Source organism: Rousettus aegyptiacus, unplaced genomic scaffold (genome assembly GCF_014176215.1).
Source record: "Rousettus aegyptiacus isolate mRouAeg1 unplaced genomic scaffold, mRouAeg1.p scaffold_m13_p_6, whole genome shotgun sequence".
Lineage (NCBI taxonomy): Eukaryota > Metazoa > Chordata > Mammalia > Chiroptera > Pteropodidae > Rousettus > Rousettus aegyptiacus.
This window is the reverse complement of record NW_023416309.1, coordinates 113310439-113332244: the sequence shown is the minus strand read 5'-3', so window position 1 is coordinate 113332244 and position 21806 is coordinate 113310439. Positions and strand designations below refer to the sequence as shown.

General features: G+C 68.2%; 2 protein-coding genes across 17 annotated transcripts in view; one reads left to right on the top strand and one right to left on the bottom strand.

The window, feature by feature from the left end:
* Positions 1 to 10817, top strand: part of RBFOX3 (RNA binding fox-1 homolog 3) — a 217995-nt gene extending 207178 nt beyond the window's left edge. For 13 of the 15 annotated variants that reach the window (XM_016143268.2, XM_016143270.2, XM_016143271.2 and 10 more), the window contains 7 exons: positions 169 to 229; positions 3142 to 3195; positions 3465 to 3597; positions 4018 to 4195; positions 5054 to 5124; positions 6328 to 6406; positions 9687 to 10817. In XM_016143268.2, coding sequence (XP_015998754.2) covers positions 169 to 229; positions 3142 to 3195; positions 3465 to 3597; positions 4018 to 4195; positions 5054 to 5124; positions 6328 to 6406; positions 9687 to 9689 — 579 coding nt within the window. In that variant the 3' untranslated portion in view covers positions 9690 to 10817. The remainder of the gene's footprint in view (positions 1 to 168; positions 230 to 3141; positions 3196 to 3464; positions 3598 to 4017; positions 4196 to 5053; positions 5125 to 6327; positions 6407 to 9686) is intronic. The other 2 variants (XM_016143274.2, XM_016143273.2) reach the window with 1 other exon arrangement.
* Positions 10818 to 11242: 425 nt separating this feature from the next.
* Positions 11243 to 21806, bottom strand: ENGASE (endo-beta-N-acetylglucosaminidase). 2 transcript variants are annotated; one of them, XM_036222666.1, is made up of 14 exons: positions 21558 to 21806; positions 20033 to 20100; positions 19692 to 19893; positions 18692 to 18840; positions 18000 to 18157; positions 17307 to 17455; positions 16867 to 17032; positions 15790 to 15893; positions 15357 to 15465; positions 15030 to 15205; positions 14381 to 14529; positions 13782 to 13890; positions 13407 to 13521; positions 11243 to 13257 (listed from the first exon to the last, which is right to left on the bottom strand). In XM_036222666.1, exons 1-14 carry the CDS (start codon positions 21776 to 21778, stop codon positions 12838 to 12840), a joined length of 2295 nt encoding a protein of 764 aa, XP_036078559.1. In that variant the 5' UTR covers positions 21779 to 21806; the 3' UTR covers positions 11243 to 12837. The 2 variants fall into 2 exon arrangements, with proteins under 2 accessions (XP_036078559.1, XP_036078560.1); XM_036222667.1 differs by having other exon boundaries at positions 13782 to 13887.

Here is a 21806-nt window from a genome sequence, read left to right as displayed (position 1 = left end):
GGCGGGGTCCGGCTGGCAGCAGACACTGTCCTGCGCCTCCTCCTGGGCACACGGGCACCGTCTCCGCCGGGGGCCACAGCGGAGAAGTGCAGGGCAGGACCAGGTGGCCAGCGGCCTCCTGAGAAGCCCAACACCCTCTCACCCTGTCCCCCCTCTCTCTCCGGGCAGGTCAATAATGCCACCGCCCGGGTCATGACCAACAAGAAGACTGCGAACCCCTACACCAACGGTAAGGGCCCGTGGTCCCGGGGACAGGGCCGGCCTCGGGCGCTGCCGAGTGACCCCTGTGCCAGCCTCGCCCACACAGCTGGCGAGATCCCTGCCTCACCCAGCGTGCGTGGCACCCACGCCCACGGGGACAGGCTTCGGCACAGCGGGGTCCCGGCCGCATCCTGGGGTATTCCTAATTCCCAAGCGCCGAGGGCGGCCCTGGGCTAAAGGTGCTCAGAGTTTACTGAATACGATGCCGGTGCGAGGGACTGTCCCCCTGGGCCTCGGGAACCCCGGAAGGCCGAGGCGCCGGGGCCGAGCCCCGCTGGCTGTCACAAGCTCAGCCGAGCATCGAGCCGCACCCTGCCCCGGGCGGACGCGGCCGGCCCGCCCCGGAGAGGACGCCGCTGCTGCTGGGCGCCGGCCGCCGGGAGGACCGTCCTCTGCCACCGCGTGCGTCGACGCCCCCAGGCGAGGCGCTGGTCTGAGCGCGGCTGGCACGGCTCGGGCAGGGCCCTGTCGGGGTCCGGTCCCCTTGCCAGGGACGGCAGCCCCGCTTGGTCAGGCCGGCGCTCCCCTCAGGAAGCGGGCTCCGACTCTCACGCTCGGTGGGGACAGAGTGGACGGAGCCGCCCCGTCCCCCCCGGCCCCGTGAGCGTCAGGTGCTGGGCCAGCTGGATGCCTCTGGCAGGACAGCGGGCAGCCGGCCACAGAGCCCCCCCGCGTCCTGAGTTAGACTTGGTTGTCGTGGCTTCCATCCTGCTTATTCAAGGACTCTCAAAGCCCAGGGGTTCCCGGCTCTGCCGGGGTCCCGAGTGCCGGGCGGGTGTCTGTCATCTGTGCTGGGCCCGAGAAGGGACGGCAGTGGACGTCCCACGGGGTCTGGGTGGTCATCGCGCTGCGCCGGAGCCAGCTGCCCGCTCTTCGCCCAGAAGCCACGTGCCCCTGACCTCCGGACCAAGAACGAGACTGAGAGCAGACGCCACCCCTGAAGGACCACGCCTCGTCACGGAACGGAGCCGACGCCGTGTGAATGACAGGTGGAGAGAGGGACGAGTCCCGCTCCCGTGACAGCGTCACGTGGACGTCCTCGCCGGCCGGGGCCAGCCGCTCCGAACGCGGGCTCTGCTGGCCTAGGCGTGTGGCGGGCCCGCCTGGCCGCGCTGGAGGGGGCAGAGCCCTCGGGCCCGTTGGCCAGTGGGCGGAAGTTCGCACTAGAAAACAAGCTCACCGGGTTCGGCCAGGTGGTACTGTTTGCAGAAGAAACGAGGGCCACCCAGAGGGCCTCAGGCTGCCCCTGGTCTGGGGTCCCCGACAGCGCCCTGGGGACAGCTGTGACAGTGGAGGTGCCGGGAAGCCAGAGAAACGGGGAGCAGCAGCCAGGACTCCGGAGCTGGCAGGGGGCGGCAGGGAGCCAGCGGCCACAGCAGAGCTGCTGGGAAGGAAGCCCGGGGCCCAGGGCTCTGGCCATCGGCTCCTGGACGCGGCTCCCTCGTGGATTCCCACTAAGAAGGCTTCCTTCTCGGGGCCAGAGGTCTTCCCAGGAGATGACACGTTTCTTCCCTCCTCACCTGAGATTTGTAGAAGATTTCAGAGTCTCAGCAGTAACGTTCAGACTCAAACAACCGTGCAGTGGTGTGAGGGTGACTGGGGATGGCCGGTGGCCCCCAGGCTCGTGGAGAGTGTGGAGAGTGGACCTTCGGGAGGAGCAAAGCCTCCTGCCCAGCCCTGGGGCTGTTAGACTCTGCCCTTGGGGCTCACAGGTGCAGCCTGCCACCCACAGATGGCCTGGCCTGGCCCAGCCCTTTGCCACACTGTCCAGACTCCAGCTGAGGCTGAGAACTGCCCACACCATCTGGACGGCTAGGGCCAGAGCCCACTCAAGGCCAGCTGGTGCCCGTCCCCAGAGGCCTCGGGCAGGAGCAGACACTCACTCGTGCCCCTGGGTCTCTGGTGGGACAGGAAGCCTGGCCCAGAGCAGCCGGCCCTGAGAGGCCCGCCGCAGGGAGAGAGGCCGGGGCGCAGCTTATGGCCGGGGGCCAGGGAGCGGCCGGGAACGCGGGTCTGGCATCCCACTGCTGGCTCCGAATGTGGCTGTGCCGCATGACAGCTCCATGAGGCCCAGAGGCCGCATGTCCCGGAGCCAGCGCTTGGACATCTGTGAAGTGGGAGGTGCGACACCCAGCTCGGTGGGTTCCGGAGGGGTGGCTCATGGCCAAGCACTCAGGAAGTGCCCGCTCCCCCATCCGAAGGCCCCGCCGCCCTGGCCCCTTCTACGGCGGCTTCCGAGAGAGGCGGGCAGGAGCGCGGCGAGAGAAGCCAGCCCTGGGAAGAACGGCCCTGGGGGGCTCTGCCCGGGACCCGACCCTGGGGCAGGGGTGGGAGGAGGTCGTGGCCAGAGGCCAAGCCCTGTCTGGCAGCCTCTGGCCAACCCCGGGGGCAGCCTGGCGCCCACACCACGCAGCTCGCCCACAACTGAGCTGTCATGCGCCTGAACCCCTCATCCGCGCTGGGAGCCTGCAGACGGTTAAACGGGGTCCTGACTCTCCTGCAGAGATCACAGACCCCAAGCTGCTGGGGCTGGGGCTAGAGGGGAGGGGGGGCCTGGGGACAGGCTGGGGAGGGCCACATGGGAAGAGAATCAAGACGGCCAGAGGGCTGCTGTGGGAGAGACTCGGCCGTTAGGAAAAGGCGGTGAGGAGCCGAGCCAGCGAGGCTGCAGCATGGGGAGAGGCGGGGGTCGGTGTTCCCGCCGCCAGCACCCGCAAAGCCTGCTGGGCGAGGGTTCCCGCCAGCTCTCTGCAGAGGCCACGCCCTCTCACAGCCCTGTTGGGGCTCAGCCTGGTGTCCGGAAGGTGGGGGTGCTCCCCGGGTGTAGCATGCAGGGGCGGGAAGGGGAAGACGGTGACTGGACTGTCGCTTCTGCCCTAGGCTGGAAGCTCAACCCCGTGGTGGGCGCGGTCTACGGGCCTGAGTTCTATGCAGGTAAATGCCGGACCGTGGGCGACCGTGGGGGCGCCTGCTGGGCGCTGGGCGGTCGTCATTGGCCAGGAAGAGCTGGCGGCCGTGGGGGCGTGGCCGGGGCGTGGCCGGCGAGCGGAGTTGGGGGGCCCGCATGGGGTGGTCCGCACGCGTGGTCCAGCAGGCACGTGGCACGCGGGCGTGATCGGGCCTGGCGTGGCCAGCGTGGCTGCCTCGCCCCGCCCCCACCTTCCCCTCCCACACCGTCTCCTCTCCCGACCCCTCTCCTGCAGTGACGGGGTTCCCCTACCCCACCACCGGCACAGCCGTGGCCTACAGGGGCGCGCACTTACGCAGCCGGGGCCGGGCTGTGTACAACACGTTTCGGGCCGCGCCGCCCCCGCCCCCCATCCCGACTTACGGAGCGTGAGTGTCTGGGGGCCCAAGGGGAGGGAGGTGTGGAGAAAGGTCCGCGGGGCGCAGGGAGGGAGGCCTGCGCAGCCAGAGGGGCTAGGCAGCCTTTCCATAACTGGGGGGGTTCGCTGTGGTGCCCCCCAGACCTCCACACAGCAGCGGCCTGCCGCGGGGAACCAAGGGCCACTGGCGTGCAGGGAACATTTAGGGCCCCAGCCAGAGGCTGTGGTGGGGCGTGGTCGGCCCTGGCGGCCGGCGAGGCCCTGCCCTAGGCCCTCCCGGACCATTGCCCCCGGCCCGGTGCCCGCCCCCCGTGGGGGCCGGCTGCCCAGGGAGGAGCGGGGCCGGGAGAGCCAGGCCGGGGGGGCCCTGGGTTTGCTGCAGGAAGGAGCCGGCCAGCAAGGGGGTCACTGTATCGTTATACCAAAACAGGGCGCTGGAGCAAACGCTTGCTAAAACGCCGGTCCCGTGGGCAGGGCTGGCCCCCTGCGCCCTCCCGCAGCAGACTCCGGAGCCGGCCTGCCCCGCCTCCCCGGCGCTGCCGCCACTTTCTTGTCCGTTTGCTTCCAGGGTCGTGTATCAGGACGGCTTCTACGGCGCCGAGATTTACGTGAGTGCGGCGGCCCGGGGGGGATGGGGGGGGTGCCGCCCAGGCCTGGGGCTCGGCCTCCTCCTGGGGGCGGTCAGCGTCCGCCCCGCCCCATCCCACTCCCCCCACCCCCCGCCCCCCGCGCCTGCCCAGAGAGGCGCGTCCCCAGGACCTCACACGGCCGGACCTGGGCGTCCGTCCTCAGGCGGGAGCAGTGTTGGGGCGCCCTCATCTCACGAGGCATTGTTATAGGGGGGTAGGCGGGGCTCAATGCGCAGGGCTCCCCGGTCCGCGGCCGCACTGGGGTCACTGAGTGACCCCCGAGGGCAAGGCTCGGAGAGGGACCAGGAGGCAAGGCCTCCAGGGCAGACCCGGGGGTGGGGTCCTGTCTCCTCTCCCTTCACGGGCGGGTGGCACTTCCTGCTTCCTCTAGCTCAGAGCCCTTGCCGGCAACCCCCACCCCACACGGGTCCCTGGCCCGCTACGAGGTTCGTTTGTGCCAGGGTATGGTCTGAGCCAATGCCCTTTGCTCTCAGCCCCTCCCGGGGTCCGGAAGGGCGGTCAGAGTCAGCCGTGGGTTCTCCTCGCCTGTTGGCGTCCACGTCGGGGGCTCACCTGCCGCGTGCTGCAGCCCCGCACACAGCCAGGCACGCCGGTGCCCGCCAGCGCGTGCTGTGTGCGCAGGTCACTGAGAGAGAGCGAGTGAGGTTTACAGACACCCCACCTCTCCGCCATCCGCGAGGCCTGAGCGCATAGTACTGGCAGAAGCCAGGGGCCCCCAGGCCTGCACCCGCCAATGTCACTGGCCAAGGTGAAGGTCGAAAGGCTGTGTCCGCCCGCTAAGGCCCTGTGTGTCTCTCCCTCCCCCGCCCCCTGCAGGGAGGCTACACGGCCTACAGATACGCTCAGCCCGCAGCAGCGGCAGCTGCTGCAGCCGCCTACAGTGACAGGTACCACCTGGGGGCGGGAGCTGGGCCGGGTGGGACAGGGACAGGGAGGTGACACAGTGTCCCCGGTCCCCGCAGGCCTGGGCGCAGACGGGCAGACTTACCCCCTGCCCAGGGCCTGGGGGCGCCTCGCCCCAGAGGGCACAGAAGGGCGCAGGTCCGAATGGGCATGGAGACCCCAAGCCAGCAGGCCCCCCATCTTCTGTAACCACTTCGTACTTGCACAGTGGGGGCACTGTGGACCCCCCAGTTCTCGAGTAGCAAGCAGCTCCTCTGAGTCTCAACCCTGGAGGCCTGACCGCCCCCCCAAGCTCGTAGCCAGGAGCCTTCGCGTGTGCCCTGCACGCCTCCGGTGGCCTGGTGTGCCCAGGTCCGAGACCCCTTGGCTCCGGGAAGGGCACACCGTGCCCGCCCGCCGGCCCCCGGGGTGCGGTAAGACCAGGTGGGCCTCGGCACCCAGCTGTGCTCACCGGGTGCTGGTGGGCGGGCAGCGGGCTTCGTTTCGTAGCCGGGTCCTGGGGCGTTGCAGGGGGGTGGCCCAGCCTGGCACCTCTCCCCGCGGGCACTGGCCCCCGCCCGGGGAAGCATGCCAGTCCCTGCGCGGGGCACGTGGTGGACACTTCACGGAGGGCAGCCGTTGCTCCTGTCCATGGTGCTGGCTCTGGCCTGGGGACCGCCTGGCCCGCCCTCCCAGGGGCAGGCGGCGCCCTCTGACCCGCACCCTCCCCGAAGCCTCGCCACGACTGCGGCGCGTGGGTGCTTGTCAGGCCGCCTCACGGCTCGGCCGCGTCCTCTGAGAAGCCGGCATTTCACGTGCTAAGCAAGCCCAGTGAGAGGAGGGCCACGGGGGGCGCGGTGTCCCTGCCCCCCACAATCGCAGGGCTCTCCCTTCCCTCCTCTGGGCCCCTCCCTTTCGCTCTACTGCACTCTCTGGGGAGCGAGGTTCCTTTTCGCTCCACACCGCCCTGGGAACCCCTTCATCGCTTCCTCATGGCGCCTGGTGGAACAGGGGGCCCTGGTCAGGGCAGCGCACGGGACAGAGTGTTCTGGACGCTTCCTCCCAAACGGGCCGGAATGCCGGCAAGGAGGGCGTGCGGGCAGGGACGGGGCCCTTTCGGGTGGGCCCGCGCCGGGGACGCCCAGACAAGGGGAGCAGGGGGGAGGCCCGCGCCCCCCTCACCCGCCCCTCCCTGTGCCGCCTCCCAGCTACGGCCGAGTCTACGCAGCGGCCGACCCCTATCACCACGCCATCGGACCCACGGCGACCTACAGCATCGGAACCATGGTAAGAGGCCGGGCCAGCCTGGCCCTCGGCCCCGGCTGTGACGAGGAGGGCACAGCGCTGTGGCCCGGGCGGGCGGGCAGGCCCTTAGGACGACCCAGGCCTCTGACCAGTGACCGCGGCCTGGTGGCTGGAAGGACCAAGGCCCGGATTGGAACTGGAGGGGACTTGCCCCTTTGTGACCTTGCGGAGCTAGAGGGAGGCCAGCGGGCCCTCTGCGGGGCGGCTGCTGCAGCTCCGTGTCCCGAGCCTGGCCGCGGACGTCGTGCCCGGCCCCCTCCCCGCCACCAGGCAAAGCAAAGGGAACGTCCGCGGCAGGCGCCCCTCCCCCCCCCCCCCGTGTGGGTGCGTCGCGCCAGGCCTGTCTCATCACCGCCGTCACCGCCATGCTGCCCCTTCGCTCGCCTCGGCGGGGGAGCAAGAGCCCCCAGTCGTTCCTCGCCCAGGCCCCCTTCCTGGACCCCTCTGCGGCGCGGGGCCGGGTCTGCAGGCCCTCTACTCGGGCAGCAGGGCCCACCCTCCCCAGCCTTGCCTGCAGCCTTCCGGAGGGGAAGAGGGCCACGGTCCTCATGGGCCAGTGTGTCTGTGTGGGGGGCGGCCAGCTGTCAACACACGCAGCCCAGCTCGCTCTGTACCCCAAAGTCTTCCAGTGGACACCTGCCAGCTGTGCCCACGCTCACCCCCCAGCCCCCGCAGGGTCAGTTTTCAGCTAGCTCAGCGTCCGGCATCAAGATGGAAACGTTCTGGGGAGTAAGGAGGGAAGGAGTCTAGAGCTAGTGTGTTTTTTCCGCCTCCTTTGGTTTGATTACGTCCTCCCAATTTTCATTGTCTTTTTTGATTTTCAAAGAGCCTCAGACATCCCAAGCAGCCCTCAGTGACTGCTGGCAGCCACAGGGAGCAGGCCTTTCTGGGGGGCACCCCCATCCCCAATGGAGGCCCCGAACCTGCGGCTCACAGGGTCCGCGCAGCCCTCGAGCAGCCGCTGGCTACGGGCGTCCATTAATTCACGGAGGGTGCTCTCTCACGTTCTCGGTTTTTATTTTTAAGATTTTCTATCCCCCTCCACCAACTTTTCTGGCAACACCGGTGCCTGGGGCAGGCAGTCCCCACGGTGGCCTCCCAGACCCAGGACGTGCGCGAGCAGGAGTGCCAGAGAGCTGCCGTCCCCGGCAGGACGAGGAGTGGGCCCAGAACACCCCCTGAGCCGGGCGAGCAGGCGCAGCCCCTCCTGGTGGAGCCCAGGCCAGGGGACCCTGATAGGAGGCCCCCCATCTGTGGGGGGCCGGTCCCTCTGTGCAGCAGCCCCCTGGGCGCGGAGGAGGCGGGGCTCTCGCTCAGAGACCCGCAGGGTGAAGGAGAAGGAGCAGTGACAGGCCAGGTCTGAGCCCAGAGAGGCTCCGAAGGACATCTCAAACCGCGTTACCCAGAGGCACCCCAGTGGAGACCACCACCGGGAGAGGCCGGGCCCCCCCGCTGTGCCAGCCACGCCCCTTCTCCCCAAGGCAGACCGGGAGGGGGCAGGAAGCCGGAGTTGGCCGTTCCCCTTTGTTTTTCCTCATTTCTTTCCTTTTTGCTCCCCCTCCACACTCCCCCACACTGACGGGCTGTTTTCCGTCTCTGATGCTGCAGGCTGGCCTCTGCCGAGGAGGGTGCAGCCGCTTCAGCCCCTGCGAGCAAGAGGCCCAGCCCCTACCAGCATTCACTGTGGCTGCCTAGCACACACCCCAGCCAGCAGTCCGAGAGCAGCCACTGCCACCAGGGCGGTGCGCCCCTCCCGGTCAGCGACCCGCGCCGCTGACCCCCGCGACTCTCAGGTCCATAGGTTTTGCCTCCAGCCAGCTGGTCTCCCCCCGCGGCGGCCTGTGTGTCTCTGACCCTGGTTAAGCCCGTATGTCTGACAGCTTGGTTCCTAGTTTGACTTTGTTGACCTTGCTCCCCCCCCCCCCCCGCCACTTCAGGTACAGTATGCACGTGGGGGAGGGGCCAGGCTGGGCAGAGGACCTTCCCAGAGAGCTGGCGCGAGCACCACACCCACAAGGGCGACCGGCTCCCCATCCCTGGGGTCTGCAGAGCCACAAAAGACGCCCGGCCCAGGAAGCCACCTCCACCAGTCTGGGCCACAGTCCCCGCCCCCACCCTCCGGGGTGCCGGGCGCCAGGGGCTCCCGTCCGCCTGTCGCTGGGTTCACGGCCTCGGCATGCTCCCTTGCGACCTGTGCCCAGCCAGGAACAGGAGTCGCTGCCTCTGCCCTCTGCCCGTCCCGCTGGAACTGCCGTTTCCCGCTGGTCCTGCAGGAGCCCACCAGCCTCGGGGGTTCCCTAGAGGGGATGTGCAGGAGGGAACCGCCCTCCCGGGAGGCCTGCAGGCCTCACAGCCGGGCCCCTGGCATGGCCGAGGGCTGTCCCTCCGCGTGCACCCTGGCCCGCCGGGCCCTGCCGTTTGTCTCGGAGCCGCAGGGCCTCCGTCCCTTCCCCTGAGCTCAGAAACACCCTTTAATTGGAGTGCATCTCAGAGGGGGATCCTGAGGGGGAGAGCAGGCGAGGAGCAGGGCGATGCCCGCCTCGGGCCTCCCGGGGGGACGGCCCTCCGTGTCGGCCCCCCTCCCCCTCGTGGAGGCTGGTGCTCAGCTCTGCTCTCCTGGGCTCACGCCTTCGCTGGGGTGTGTGGGAGGGTCTGGGGGCTGCGGGCGGAGCTGAGGTGGCCTAGGAAGCTTCTGGAAGAGTCTGCCCGAGTAGGCCAGGCTCTTGCCACCTGCCAGCCCGGCACCTCCATTACAGGAAAGAGGTGCGGGGCCCTGGGGTGCTGATGACGTGCCAGAGCCGGGCTTCGGGGGGCCGGCAGCCAGCTAGGGGGCACGCGCCCCCGCCGGCCCGGCCGTGACCCGCCACCCTGCTGGCGGGGTGGGCAGACCAAGCCTGGGTGCCCGGCCCCCTCGCCTCCCACTGCCCAGAGCACCCACAGCCTCCTCAGCCGCCTCACTCCAGGCCACCCCGTGACCACCCACCCGGCTCCGACCTCTGCCCCCTCAGCTGTCAGCAGGGCCTGTCGGCCGCCGCGGTCCCTGTGGCCCCTCCATGCCTGCCCCCCACTTCTCCACCACAGCCCATGCCCTCTGTCCCCATGCGCAGACCCCTGCTCCAAACCCAGCTCACACAGTGACAAGTCCTGAAGGCTGAGAGGGGGGCCGGGTCTGGGGGGCACCCTGAGGGGGGCGAGCCCCGCCCCGGACGCCTGCAGGCGCTTCCGCAACGCTGCAAGTCCCACCTTTCTGTTTCTGTTGTAGTGAAAAATCCTGCCGTTTTCTTCCTGGACCGCGAAGGGCAAAAACAAAAAAACACACAAAAAAATCACAAAACAGAAAACAAAACAAAAAAAGATGCTAAGATCCAAGCAACAACCAACCAACCAAACCAAGAAGCACCCACCACGTCCGGTCCCGCGAGCCGGCCGCGAGCGCGAGGAGCAGCCGCGAGCACCGAACCCGGCAGCGCGGGTGGGAGGCGCCCCTTGCCCGGGCAGGGGGAGCACGAGGGGGCAGGGCCGCGTGCTCCGGCCAGTCCTCCCTTCCCGGCCTGCGGCGTCCAGGGCTGCACGGGGCCGGGCGGTGGGGCCTGGCGGTGGAGTGGGCACAGGCCTTGACCTTTGTCGCCGGCTGTGCCAGGGGAGGGCATGGCTGGGCCCGGGCAGGCGGGGGTGGGGGGGGAGGCAGCTTTCCAGTCCCAGGGCTCTGGTGTCAGCCACGCCCGCTCCCCGTGTCTTGCTCTTGGCCCCAGTTACCCCCCTGCCATGCCACCAACGCCCGTGTCCCACAGGCCACAGAGGGTGCCCGACCAGCAGCCCGGGGTCTGACCCCGACACCAAGGGCTGATGCGGTTCCAGAACTGGGGGGCTCCTGGGCTGCCGGTTCGGGATTGACTCCTGGACCCACAGATGCAGGAGAGTGGGGGCCCGGTCGGCGGGAGGGAAGGCCCGCCCTGTGCTGCCCGCCAGGCCAGGCTGGGAGCCAGCCTGGTGCATGGGCCCCGAGGGCCGGGCCGGGGACAGCGGGCGCAGCCGGCAGCTCTGGCCAGGCAGGGAGTTGACGGGGCCCCCGGGACCCCGACGTGGCCCCACCCCCGCCTCACGACACTGGCGCAGACGCCTCACTTTGTACTCTGCATCCGCTCAGACGCTCCTTGGGCGCGTCTCCTTTTCTATCCGGTGTACATAGCCCCCGGCCCGCCGGCTGTCCTCTGTACAGAGCCCCCACCGTGCGGGACCCTTTTCCTGCAGCAGCTCCACCCCCGGCCCCCCGGACTGCAGCCAGGCCCCCCGCTTCCTTTCTTACCATTCCGTACGCTTCCGAGGTGTGACCATTCAAATCAGCAGTATTATTATTAAATTATTAATAAAGGTTTCTTTCTTCAAACCAGGACGATTCTTTCTGGTTTGGCAGCTACGGGGCACAGAGGGTGGTGGGCACCAGAGGACTGGCAGCTTGTCCCAGGACGCAGCCAGCCCTTGCTGGAGCCAAGTCGCCCGAGGGCGCCCCCTCCTCCAGACTGCCTCCCCCAGTGGCCCCAGGACAGGCAGGCGGCGGGCAGAGCTGGGGCGGCTTCCACTGGTGGTGGGGGCAGGGGGCGGGGCCCCGAGGTCTCGCCCACCGCTCCAGGCTGGTGTGGGTCCCGTTCCTGGAAAGCTGGCATGGAGGAGGGGCCCCCCTCCCACCACCCCCAAAGAGGCAGGAGAACCAGGAAGGGAAGTCACACGCTCCAAACCAGGAGCCTAATGCCTCGAGCCGAGGGGCTGGGACGGGCCAGCTCTGACACCAAGCCCACGACACATCTCACCGAGACCGAGTCCATTTCTCACAGTGTCGGGTAATTTATTTCAGAGCAATTACAGCCACCAGAGGGGCACAGGCTTCAAGGCCAACATACTAATTTTCCTGCACACGAGCCCGGCCATCAGTGGAGCAGAGCGGTGAGCTGCCGCCACCCCACACTCTGCCAAACCCCCTTCCTTCTAATTGCTTGCTCACCAGACTGTGAAAAAATAATTGCCACTATAAATTTCCCCTCCTCCTCTGCGTAAAGTGTTCGGGGGAACCCGCATTTTTTTACCAAGGGCAGCGCCATTGTGGCTGTGCTGCTCGTGGGCGCCCAGCCCCGTCCGCCCCCACCGGCTCCCACCGCTGAGGACTCAGGGAGCCCCGCCCCAGGTCCCCTGGTTCAAAACGGGACAGGCTCCAAGCGCTCCAGGGACTGTCAAAACAGGAACGTCACAGCTGCAGGGGCGACCGCCCCCCGGAGGCCTGTTTCGGAGTCAGCAGGGGCCGAGCCCGCCCTGCAGGAGCCTGTTCCCCGAACCGGGCCGAGTCGGCGGGCCACACACGTGGGACATGAAGAGTACATCGTTTCCAATAGGAAGGCCGAGGAACTGAGGGTTTCTGTGACGTGGGCACCCAGCGGGGCAGGGCAGGTGGCCCTGGAGGCCAGCGTGGAAGGCAGCGGGGGTGGCGGTGTGGCTGCACTGCCACCTGGTGGCCACTCCCCTCACCACAGCGCGAAGCCAAGCGCACCGACCTGACCCCCTGCTGGCCCCCACGCGGCAGCTGGGAGGTCACCCCAGTGTCCTAGCCCTTAGCTGCACATCCAGCAGCACAGGCTGGGGACAGGGGGGTGTCAAAGTAACCCCATCATTGGCCCAGGAGGCCTAGGGCGAGACTCCAAGGCAATGAACTTGGGCCCTTCTTGGGCCCTGGAGAGAAGCAGGTTTACCCAAGGTGGAGAGACCCCACCCCAGGGAACACCATGGTGGCCCAGCTGTCTACGGGGCAGCTGTGTGGCTGGAGAAGCCGTACCCGGCTCACTCAGGCCCTCCTCCCCGCACAGAGCCACTGGCCGGCCTCGGCCACACGCAGGGGGGAGAGGGGGGAGGGGAGGGGACCGCGGGGGGGGCTGCTGCCCCGACACACCTGGACGCAGCCCTGCAGACCCCTCCCCGAGGCGCCTGCCGTGGGAGAGACTGGGAGGGTGTGAGGGAACAGCCAGCCCAGGGCCCCCTCACGAAGCTGCAGGCGGGGCTGCACCCCTCAGAACCCACACCGAAGCCTGCCACACCGAAGCTGGCTTCCGCCTGCTCTGCTGCGGAGAAGAGGCCACCACCCCAGCCTCTTAGGAAGTGCCCCGTGCAGAGTTTTCTGGACTAGGCTTTCCCACACCCTTTCCCAGTTCACTGGGAACTACAGAGATGAGTAGGACACAGACGGGATCCGTGCACCTCGGAACCGTCAGCCCAGCGAGCTGACCTCTCAGCTTTCCTGCTACTGACCCCGCGAGCTACAGCCCACAGCCCTCCGAGCTCCCGGGGTCCTCCCCGACTGCCCACATGCTCCGCGGCCCCGCTGCCCAAGACGCCTGAGCCATGAGGCGGGAGACTGCTTTAATGTCCACTCAGGTGCCAGGCATGGAGTACAGCATGGCCACCCTGTCCCACTCGGCCTGCGGCACCCGGAACCCCTCCTTGGGGACAGGCTCCACCAGGAACTCCACGCGGCCGTCCTGGCCGGGCTCAGCGGCTGCCACTGCCAAGTCCACCACCCGGTACTGGTTGACGAAAGCCAGGCCCAGGAACGTGGGCTTCTCGGGCCCCGGGGCCCCGCTGCCAGGAGAGGCCCCCCCTGCGCCTCGGCCGCAGTGGACCCGGAAGCACCGGACGTGGCGCGGGAGGAAGGACCAGTGCAGGGTGCAGCTGAGCCGCAGCCCGGAGGGCGGGCCCTCGCCCTGCGGGGGCGCCCGCTGCCAGCGCACATGCGACACCGAGGTGGCCTGCACGCGGGGCAGGGGGCTCAGCAGGCTCTCAGCGTCCACCACCTGGCGGGAGAGAGGCGGCTAGGTACAGCCAGAGCGCCCGGGGGGCTCGCGGGCCGCCCTGCGCCCCGAGGCCCCTGAGCCGGCGGGGAGAGGCGGGGGCACTCAGCTGGCGCCGCTCTCCCCCACGAGGTGACACCTGGAGCCCTCACCTGGAGCTCTCCAAGGCGACAGACAAAGCTCTCCTCCGCCCGGCTGCCCGGAGGCCGAGAGAAAGTCACGAAGAGGTCGCGCAGGCTGCAGCCACGCAGGCTCACCTCGTAGCAGCTGCCGGGCAAACGTGGCTGGTCACAGGAGGCGGGGGGACCACCCCGAAGTGGGCCCTGTGGTCAGCGGGGACCCCGTGACTGCTCCCCGTAGTTTCCTGGGCGTGTGTTGGGGAGCAGCCCAAAACTCAAGTGGTCAGTCCGGGACCCCGCCATCCCTCTAGTTCCGGGGTTTCTCAACGGAGGACCCCTCGCTCTTCGACCCTCACCACAGTGTGGGCGCCCCCTGCGGGGGGCTCCACAGGAAGGAGAGGGACTCACCGCTGGACCCAGCCCCCGCTGAGATGCTGGCCGCAGCGGCCCGTCCATCTGGCCAGCTTGGTGGGGGGCACCCGGAGGGGCCTGGGGCTGTGCCTGGAGCTGGTTTCTGCTGCAAGGGGCAGGGGTGGGGGTGGGAGACACAAGACTTGAGAGAAAGGACCCAGAGGAAACCACCGGGAAAGTGTCACTGAGCAGGGGGGTCCAGGGACAAAATGACCGCTGGTGGCCCCAGGCCCTCGACAACGGGCAGACGGGAGGCAGCTACGGGAATGGACGCCCGGGGCTGGCCATGCCGCACTGTCCCGGCTTCTCCCTGACCCCCGGGACGTCCCCCCTCGATGCCATGGCCGGCAGCAGGCCAGGCCCACGCCCCAGGTCTCCGCAGGCACACGTCCACCCCCGCCCAGCAGGCCGCGCTGCCGGCAGGCCCCGGGCCAGAGGTTTTGGCTGACAGGAGACTCTCCCTGTCCGCAGCTGGCCGCAGTGGCGCGGTCAGCAGCAGAGGCAGGATGGCCCGGCACCGCCAGCTCCCCGCGACCCCTGCACCTTCTGCGCTCGTCTCCCCGAGATGCCCCGAGAAGGGGGAGACCTGCCCTCACCATTCAACGCCGAGACGCCGCCGACATGGCAGCTGCCCACATCCCCTGTGGTGAGCTCCAAAGCGACCTCGACGTTCGAAGGCCCTTCGAGCTTATACACCAGGGACAGGAAGATTTTGGGTGGCGCTGGGACCTGCAGCGAGAACAACCTGGAGGAGGAGGGTCCTGTGAGGAGAGGCCATGGACAACCGTACTGAGGAACCCGGGCCGGCTCCAGGCCACTGCCAGCCCCTCCCCGGAGCAGCGGGGCAGCTGCCCGGTCCTGCTCACCTGTGCTGGGGACAGCCCTCCCCCAAACCAGACCCTGTCGCGGCCGGAACGGCTCACTTCCGCAACCCTCCGGGCAGGAGGTGTCTACAGCAGCTGACGTCACAGAAACAGAAAGTGGGATGTGGCGGCCGGGGCCGGGGCAGGGAGGGAGCTGCTCCTCAAGGGGGACAGTTCCGGCATCGCGAGAGGACAGAGGCCTGCGGGGGGCTGCCACCGCGTGCGCACCAGCCACACCGCGCTGGCCACCGGTCCAGACGGGACGCGTGTGCTGTTTCCTACCGCGATAAAACAGATCTCGGCTCTGTCTTTTCTGGCCTCCGCCCGCCCGGCTGAGCCGTCGGGGTGCAGGCTGGGAGGGGCTGGCCCCTCACTCACCTACCTCACGGGCACGGCCCTGGCCGCGGGCGGGATCGCACCCCGCAGCAGCAGGGAGCTGCCCCCGTTCCAGGCGTCCGCCAGGCAGCTGTGCATGTCCACCCGGCCCCGCCCGCCCTCTCCGAACAGCGGCTGCACCTCCTGGGCGCCTGGGTGGTACCAGGGCCCCACCGCCTCCTCCTGGAGGGAAAAGCAGAACTGAGGGGGAACAGGGCCACCGCCGTCCCCCCCGCAGACCCCGAGGCCCCGGGACGCGGAGGAAAGGCGGCCCCTTTGCCGCGACGTGGCGCAGTCAGGAGCCCCGCCGCCCCCGGCCCCCCGGCCCACACACCTGGCCATAGCAGACTCTGCGAGTCCCCAAGCCCAAGCAGAAGGAAGTGACAAAGGGCAGGGAGCAGATGCTGTGTGTAGGCAGGTAACTCGTCAGCAAACCCCAGAACCTGCGGGGAAACAAACGCACAGAGACAGCGGCTCAGGTCCCGAGGACAGGGGCCCCAGCGCCCCGGAACGCCGTCCTCGGAACTTGGGGCTGACCCCTCCTGAGTGGCTGCGCCTCCCCGAACGCGGACCTGCGGGAGGCGCACGTCTGCAGGCAGCCTGGTCCCCAGGGCCCCCTGCCTGGGGAGCAGCCCAGGTGGCTGGACGCCCCCGTCCTGCCTTACCCAACCCCTGCGGAGCAAGGCCTGCACCACTTGGAGGAGCCACAGGAGCCACCGAGGCCCCTCACTGCCGCGGGCCCACGCCCCGGGCCAGGCGGGACTCACTTGTCCTGGTTCTGGAAGAAATCCTTCTTCTCCAAACACTCGTATACCCAGCCAGGCGCGAACAGGGCCACTGAGAAGCCATGCGTCCGGATCAGCTCCAGCGACTGGAGAGACAGCGGCCAGGCAGGATGCTGGGCGGGTGGGCCACTCCCAGACACCCAGACGCGGGGTGGGGCTCCCCGGGACACACCCAGACACAGCGGTGAGGGTGCTGGGTGGGCCACGACACCCAGACACGGGTGGGCTCCACGGCCGGCCTGGAAAGGGGAGGCGGGGGCTGCCCGCTACGCCCTCCAGCCCCACTCGGGGGTTCTCGGGATCATCCCTGTAGTCCCACAGACGGGCAGAAGTGGGCGCTACCGCTGGAAATGGCCAGCAGACGGGGGTCTGCAGGTGGGGGTCTGCAGGTGGGGCTCCCAGGCCACACCTTTTTCCCTCTCGTGACACCTGAAGTTCTGTCACCACACTTACAGGGGGTAGAGGGTCTCAAACATGGGGTTAACGTAATCACTCGTGCTCAGTCAGTGAGATCGCCCCACGGCACCCCCAGCGGGACAGGGTGCCGGGCCAGGAGACAGGCTCGCTCCACACGCACCCACAGCGGGAGCACCGACCCCGGCACCCCCGCCCCCCGCTTCCTCGCTGCCGACAGGACTTGCCGGAAAAACCTCGCTGATCGTTAAACCAGCAGCTCCCACACTGAGGGTGCCGCCCCGGTCCTGAGCCCTGAGCTGCCCGTGAGGGGAAGCGTGCAAGGGGACTCCGGCGTCCCCGAAACCTCCTGGCGGGTTTGACATCAGCTCAGTGTCCTTCAGAGGATGTCGTCCGAAAGGAAGCAGAAGCCAGTCAAGGCGAGGCCGCGGCGGGCCCAGGTGCTCGCCCGTCAACACCTGTCTAAAAAGTTCCGTCTGCCCATGGAAACGGGTGGGAGTCGGGGCACACTGATGTTGCCTGGTGCCTCAGTTTCCCCACTCTGGGAAGAGTAACTTTAACTGCCGCCTGTCTTTCCTTTGAGCTGAGATGGGACACAGGTCACAGGGACACCAGAGCCTTGGAAGCCGCGCTGCCACCACCCACCTTGCTGGTGTCAAAGCCGCCGCCCACGACGTTGCCCCGGGCAAACACGTCCACCCCCACGTAGATGTCGGCCAGGCGCCCCCCGGCCAGGCCCTGCATGCGCTCCAGGTGCTCCTTCTGCCAGTTGTAGTTGGTGAAGAAGCCATCACAGGAATCGAAGAAGACGCTGCGAGGAGGCGTGGCCGGGGTGAGGGGGGAGGGGGAGGGGCCGGGGAGGGGCCGGGGACCGCGCAGCACCGCCGCGTCCCCCCTCCCACACTGCGTCCACGCGTGGCGCAGCCGTGGCTGCCGCCAGGACCGAGGGCCGGGCCCGTACCCCATGGCCCACGACCCCGGCACGGCGTGGCGACCGGGCACCAGCTGGCCTGCTGACGGCCAGGGGACCGGGCGGCACTGCCTCCTCGCCCCGCCCCCGCCCAGGCCGCCGGCCCGGGGCTCACCTGTTGTGTGCGTTCAGCTCATTCTGCCACTTGAGCTGCCCGCTGCTGATCACGCTGTCGTACCAGAGCACCAAGCCCCCCGGGACCCGCTGATGCAGCTGAGTGGTCAGGTACTGGAGGAAACGGGGCATGTTCTCCACTGCGGTCACCTGGGGAGAGGGACGAAGACGAGACCCTCCGTGAGGCCCAGAGGTGTCTGTCAGGAGAAGAGCCTGGCACAGGACAGAGGGGACGCTTAATCCCAGGAGCACGCAGATCCCCCAAAAGAGCCGTGGTCCCTGAAGGCCCTCACCCCACAGCCACCGAGGGGAGGGTCCAGGCAGACACCCGACCGTCCTTCCTCTCTGAAGCAGGAAGGACACAGAGGGCGGTCAGGAAGGCAAACCGCATGAGAGGGGAGGGTGTCGCGAAAGCGAGTCCCGGGTGCGGCCCGAGCAGAGACAGGAGAGGACAGGTGTCGCCTGCAGGAGCCGGGGAAGCAAGCTCAGCCGCATGAGGTCCCCGGACGCAGCGCCGGGCAAGGCTCCGTCTCGCTCCATGTGACGGAGACGGGGAGCTGGCCCTCACTGGAAACGAGCGGTGGCCCCTGCCGCTGCTCAGGGAGCCACTTGGGTGTGGGCCGGGGCGAGGCGAGGCGAGGACGCGGGGAGGGGCAGCGGGCTGGGGTGGGCGCCAGGCAGGGGCCGCGCTCACACTCAGGGCGTTCTCGATGTTGACCAGCCAGCCGTCGAAACGGAGGACCTGGGCAATCAGGACCAGCTGGTCCGCCACCGCCTGGTACGAGCGCTCGTCTCCGGCCAGGAAGGCTTCGCACTGCCGCCCGCCCTCCTGCCACTCGGTGATGAACGTGCCTGCGGGACAGGGGACCGGCGAGGTCAGGCCTTCCCCCCCACCCCCCGGCCGGCCGTGCGCAGCCCGGGTCCTGCAGCGGCGGCATCGCTGCGGCCTGCGAACCCATCAGGCCTTCAAACCCTCGGCTGGGAATCAGACACCCTGGGGCCCAGCCGTGGGCGTCAGCAAGCCGGCGAAGGGCCTGGGTGCCGGCGGACGCTCAAGAAGCATGGCTGTGCCCAGGGCTGGGCCACCACCGCCTGTTTTTATAAACGGTTTTACTGGAACGCGGCCGCCCACTTCCTTGCCTGTCACCCATGGAGGTTATTGCCTCATGAGTGGTCGCAACAGTGACCCAGTGACCTACAAAGCTGAAGACATTTACTGTCCTTCCCAGAACGAGTCTGCCTCCACATGTCCTAACCCGTTAGGGCAGCCCGAGGTGAGGCGCTCGGCTCAGGAGCAGCAGAGCACAGCCCTGTCCTCGCTGAGTCACCTGGCAGGCCGGTGTGCTGAGGAGTCTGTGTGGGCCAGAGCCGCGTCCTTGCGCTTACCCAGCACGCAGACCCCATGCCTGTGGGCGGCGTTGGTCCAGCCCACCGGGGGGATGGTGACCATGTGATGGCTGAAGTACACGAAGACGTCGACGTACTGCCAGTGGTAGAAGGCGTAGGGGCTCTGCGCCGCCGAGCCCTGAACAAACCTGGATGGGGACGCAGAGCCGAGTCAGGCCCCGGGGGCAGAGCAGCCCCTGAGAAGGCCCCCGTCAGGCCGACAGCGCCGACAGCCGGCTCTGTCCCCGGCACTGTGCAGACCCTGGGGCGAGAGGCAGGACCGAGCCACTGTCTTCGTCTTAGGAGGACAGGTCTCCAGGGACGCACGTCACCGGGCCACGCAGGCGTCTGCCTTCGGATCCGATGGACGGAACGTGTGGCCTCCGTGAGAGCGCAGGAGAGGCGCGAGGACTCGTGCCAGAGCTCCGAGTGAGTGTGTCCCCGTGTCTGGACGGGGCGGCGCCTGCAGGCAGTCTCCCTGCACGTCGGGCACCCGGGACTCATCACCCATCTGCACCTGACGGCCAGCCCTGGCTCGAGCCCTCCCTTCGACCGTCATGCCCAAGATGATTCATGGACGCCTGAGGTCTGTGAGCTGATGCCGCAGCGACTCGGGACCGCAGGGGTGCGCCCCGCCCTGCCGCACCCGAGGCCACGGCCAGCAGGCCCGGGGGGGGGGGGGGGGGGGGGGCGAGACTCAGGTGAGGAAGGTGCAGCAAAGAAATCGGGGGAGGGCCAGCTTTCCGGCCAGGCACTGAGGAGGGTGCCCTGCGGCTGCGGCCTGGCCAGCCGACCAGACTCGGATGCAGGCGGCCCCGGTCGCCGAGCTGACAGAGGTGTGGCTCCGCCGAGCCAACCCCTCTTCCGAGGCCTGAGGCCCGCGCTGCTCCCCACACTGTGGCACTCTGGTCTCGCCCGTCCCCCGACTCCTCATCCAGCTCCTCCACCAACGAAAAGCAAGCAAAAATAAGCGCCAACGCTGTCCTCGCGAGGTCCTCACCTGTCGTCCAGGTACCCGCCCATCATGTCATGGCACAGCAAGGTCCGCGGCCTCCCGCTGCGCAGAGGCGGCTGCCGACCCTCGGGGGGCGACAAGGCCACGTGGAAGCCGTCGTCTTCGCCGGGCCTCCACGCCAAGAGCTCCTCCAGTGACGAGAAGTAAAAGCTGATAGGGCTGCTGGTGTCCTTGTCATAGTATCTGTCTGGTCGGGGGAGGGAGACGGTGCGACCGGGGGCTCAGGGTGGTGCTCGGACAACCACCAAGAACTCGGAAAGTGGGCGCTGGCCCAGAAGGCCCAGCGTGGGCATGGGGATGGCGTCCAGAGCCTCTGTCGTCCTTACCTCGCAGAGGGGCCGGGGTGAAACTGACCACTTCCCGAAAGACTGCTTCTGGCGGACCCTCTTCGATTCTAAGCAAAGAGAGAGTTTGAACTTTTTTCTAAAGAAAAGGAACAGAGGAGAGAGTGCACCAGGCCCCACTGAGTCACGGAGCGGGAGGCAGCCTCGGGCTGACGTTTTTAATGCCAACCGTGGCAACGAGCATCGGACTGGTGTTAGCAACAGGCCCGGCCGCTGCTGGGCCAGGCACGCGGACCCTGTCTGTCCCCTCATCGGGAATGAACACCTTACCCTCTAAAACAGCCACCCAAGTTTCACCCCGCAGAGACCAAAGATACCTGTCTCGCAGGTTTTGCTATAGCCTAAGCAAAGGAGCAGGAAAACTCCGAAAACTGGAAAGTTTATGGGCCTGAGAACAGGGGCCAGCTGTCTCTACAGCCCACACGCCCCTAAGTGTGCTCCGTGGAGCCCTGAATCCCCAGGGGAGGGCCGTCAGGGGGTGTGACACCAGGTTGTCACGGAGGGCTGTTAATGGAGAAAGGAACGCCTTTGGACAATTAAGTTGGAAACCTGTATAAACAAATCAAACAGCTTTCATCTGCCAACACCCCACTCCTATTTTCCGTTTTTGTGGGCGAAGCTTCCCCTTCAGGATCTGCCATGCCTGAACACTGGCCCAGGACCTTCGGAAGAGATTGGGAACCCCGAGAACGGTAGGGCTGTGTGGAAGGGACGAGAGAGTCAAGCGGACGTGCCACTGAGATGCCGTTCCTCTTCGGGTTCCGCTCCGCCGCCCTCTTCCGCTCCGCCGCCCTCCCCCTCCCCGCCGGCCAGCACCCGTCGGCCTCCCATCGCCACCCAGTCCGAAACGCCCACCAGTCTCTCTCCTTTGGGTTAAAACACAAAGCTACAGAAGACGGCCACGTCTGTGCGCCTAAGTGCCGCCAGGTGAGCAGATGCCCCAAGGAGGAAGCTGGCCCCAAGGACGTGCTCGTCCCGTCATGCCTGTGCCCTCACCCACTCAGCTCCTCCGGACTGGGACACGCGTCTCCCCATTCCTACTCTCCACCTACGGAAATCTTCCTCTCCCTAAAGAGCCACTTCAAGTCCCCACTCCAGGCCACCCCCTTTCTGCCCACTTCAAAGTCCCTGCGTCCCTGCTCCAGGCCACCCCCTCCTTGTCCACTCCAAAGTCCCCACTTCAGGTCACTCCTTCCTGATCACGTCGAAGTCCCGGCTCCAGGCCACCCGCTTCCTGTCCAGCATGATTAGCCTAATAACACCAGCTGGCCTCCACTGAGCCATCGCAAACGCCAGGCGAGGGCCCTCTGGGGAGATCCATGCCAGGGAAGGTTCGCGTTTTCAACCCATTTCGCAGATGGGGACGCTGAGGCTTCCTGCCCGCGTGCTAGGGTTCGCAGCCGGCCCCCGCCTCTGGGTCGCCCAGTTTGGTAGCCCTGGCCGGCACCTGCTGCTATGAGGGACGGTCTGCTCCCGGCAGGGGCTGGCTGCCGGGGACAGGACCCACCGTGGAGCGGGGCCGTGGGGGCCAAAGGCCACTGACCTGCGCCGGGAGCGGCCATGCCCGCCTCTCGGGGCGCGCGCCAGACGCCCACCGACCCCGGCCCGACCGCCCCGCCGCGGGGCAGGGCCGCAGGGCTTGCCCGCGGGGCCTCCCGCACACCTCCGCCTGGGCGGCCGCTCCCGCCGCAGCGGCTCCGCGGGGTCGGGGGCCGTCGGCGCCTCCATGACACACACGCGTCCGCCGCCACCAGGC

Bases quoted from the DNA above. Each gene is read 5' to 3' on its own strand.
- ENGASE (XM_036222666.1), bottom strand. From the start codon at position 21,778: ATGGAGGCGCCGACGGCCCCCGACCCCGCGGAGCCGCTGCGGCGGGAG. The intron at 15,466-15,789 runs GTGAGTCCCGCC...GTTTCCCCGCAG, and splicing joins TTCTTCCAGAACCAGGACAA to GTTCTGGGGTTTGCTGACGA. The intron at 13,258-13,406 runs GTGAGGGCTCCA...CTCTCCCGCCAG, and splicing joins GTCGCCTTGGAGAGCTCCAG to GTGGTGGACGCTGAGAGCCT.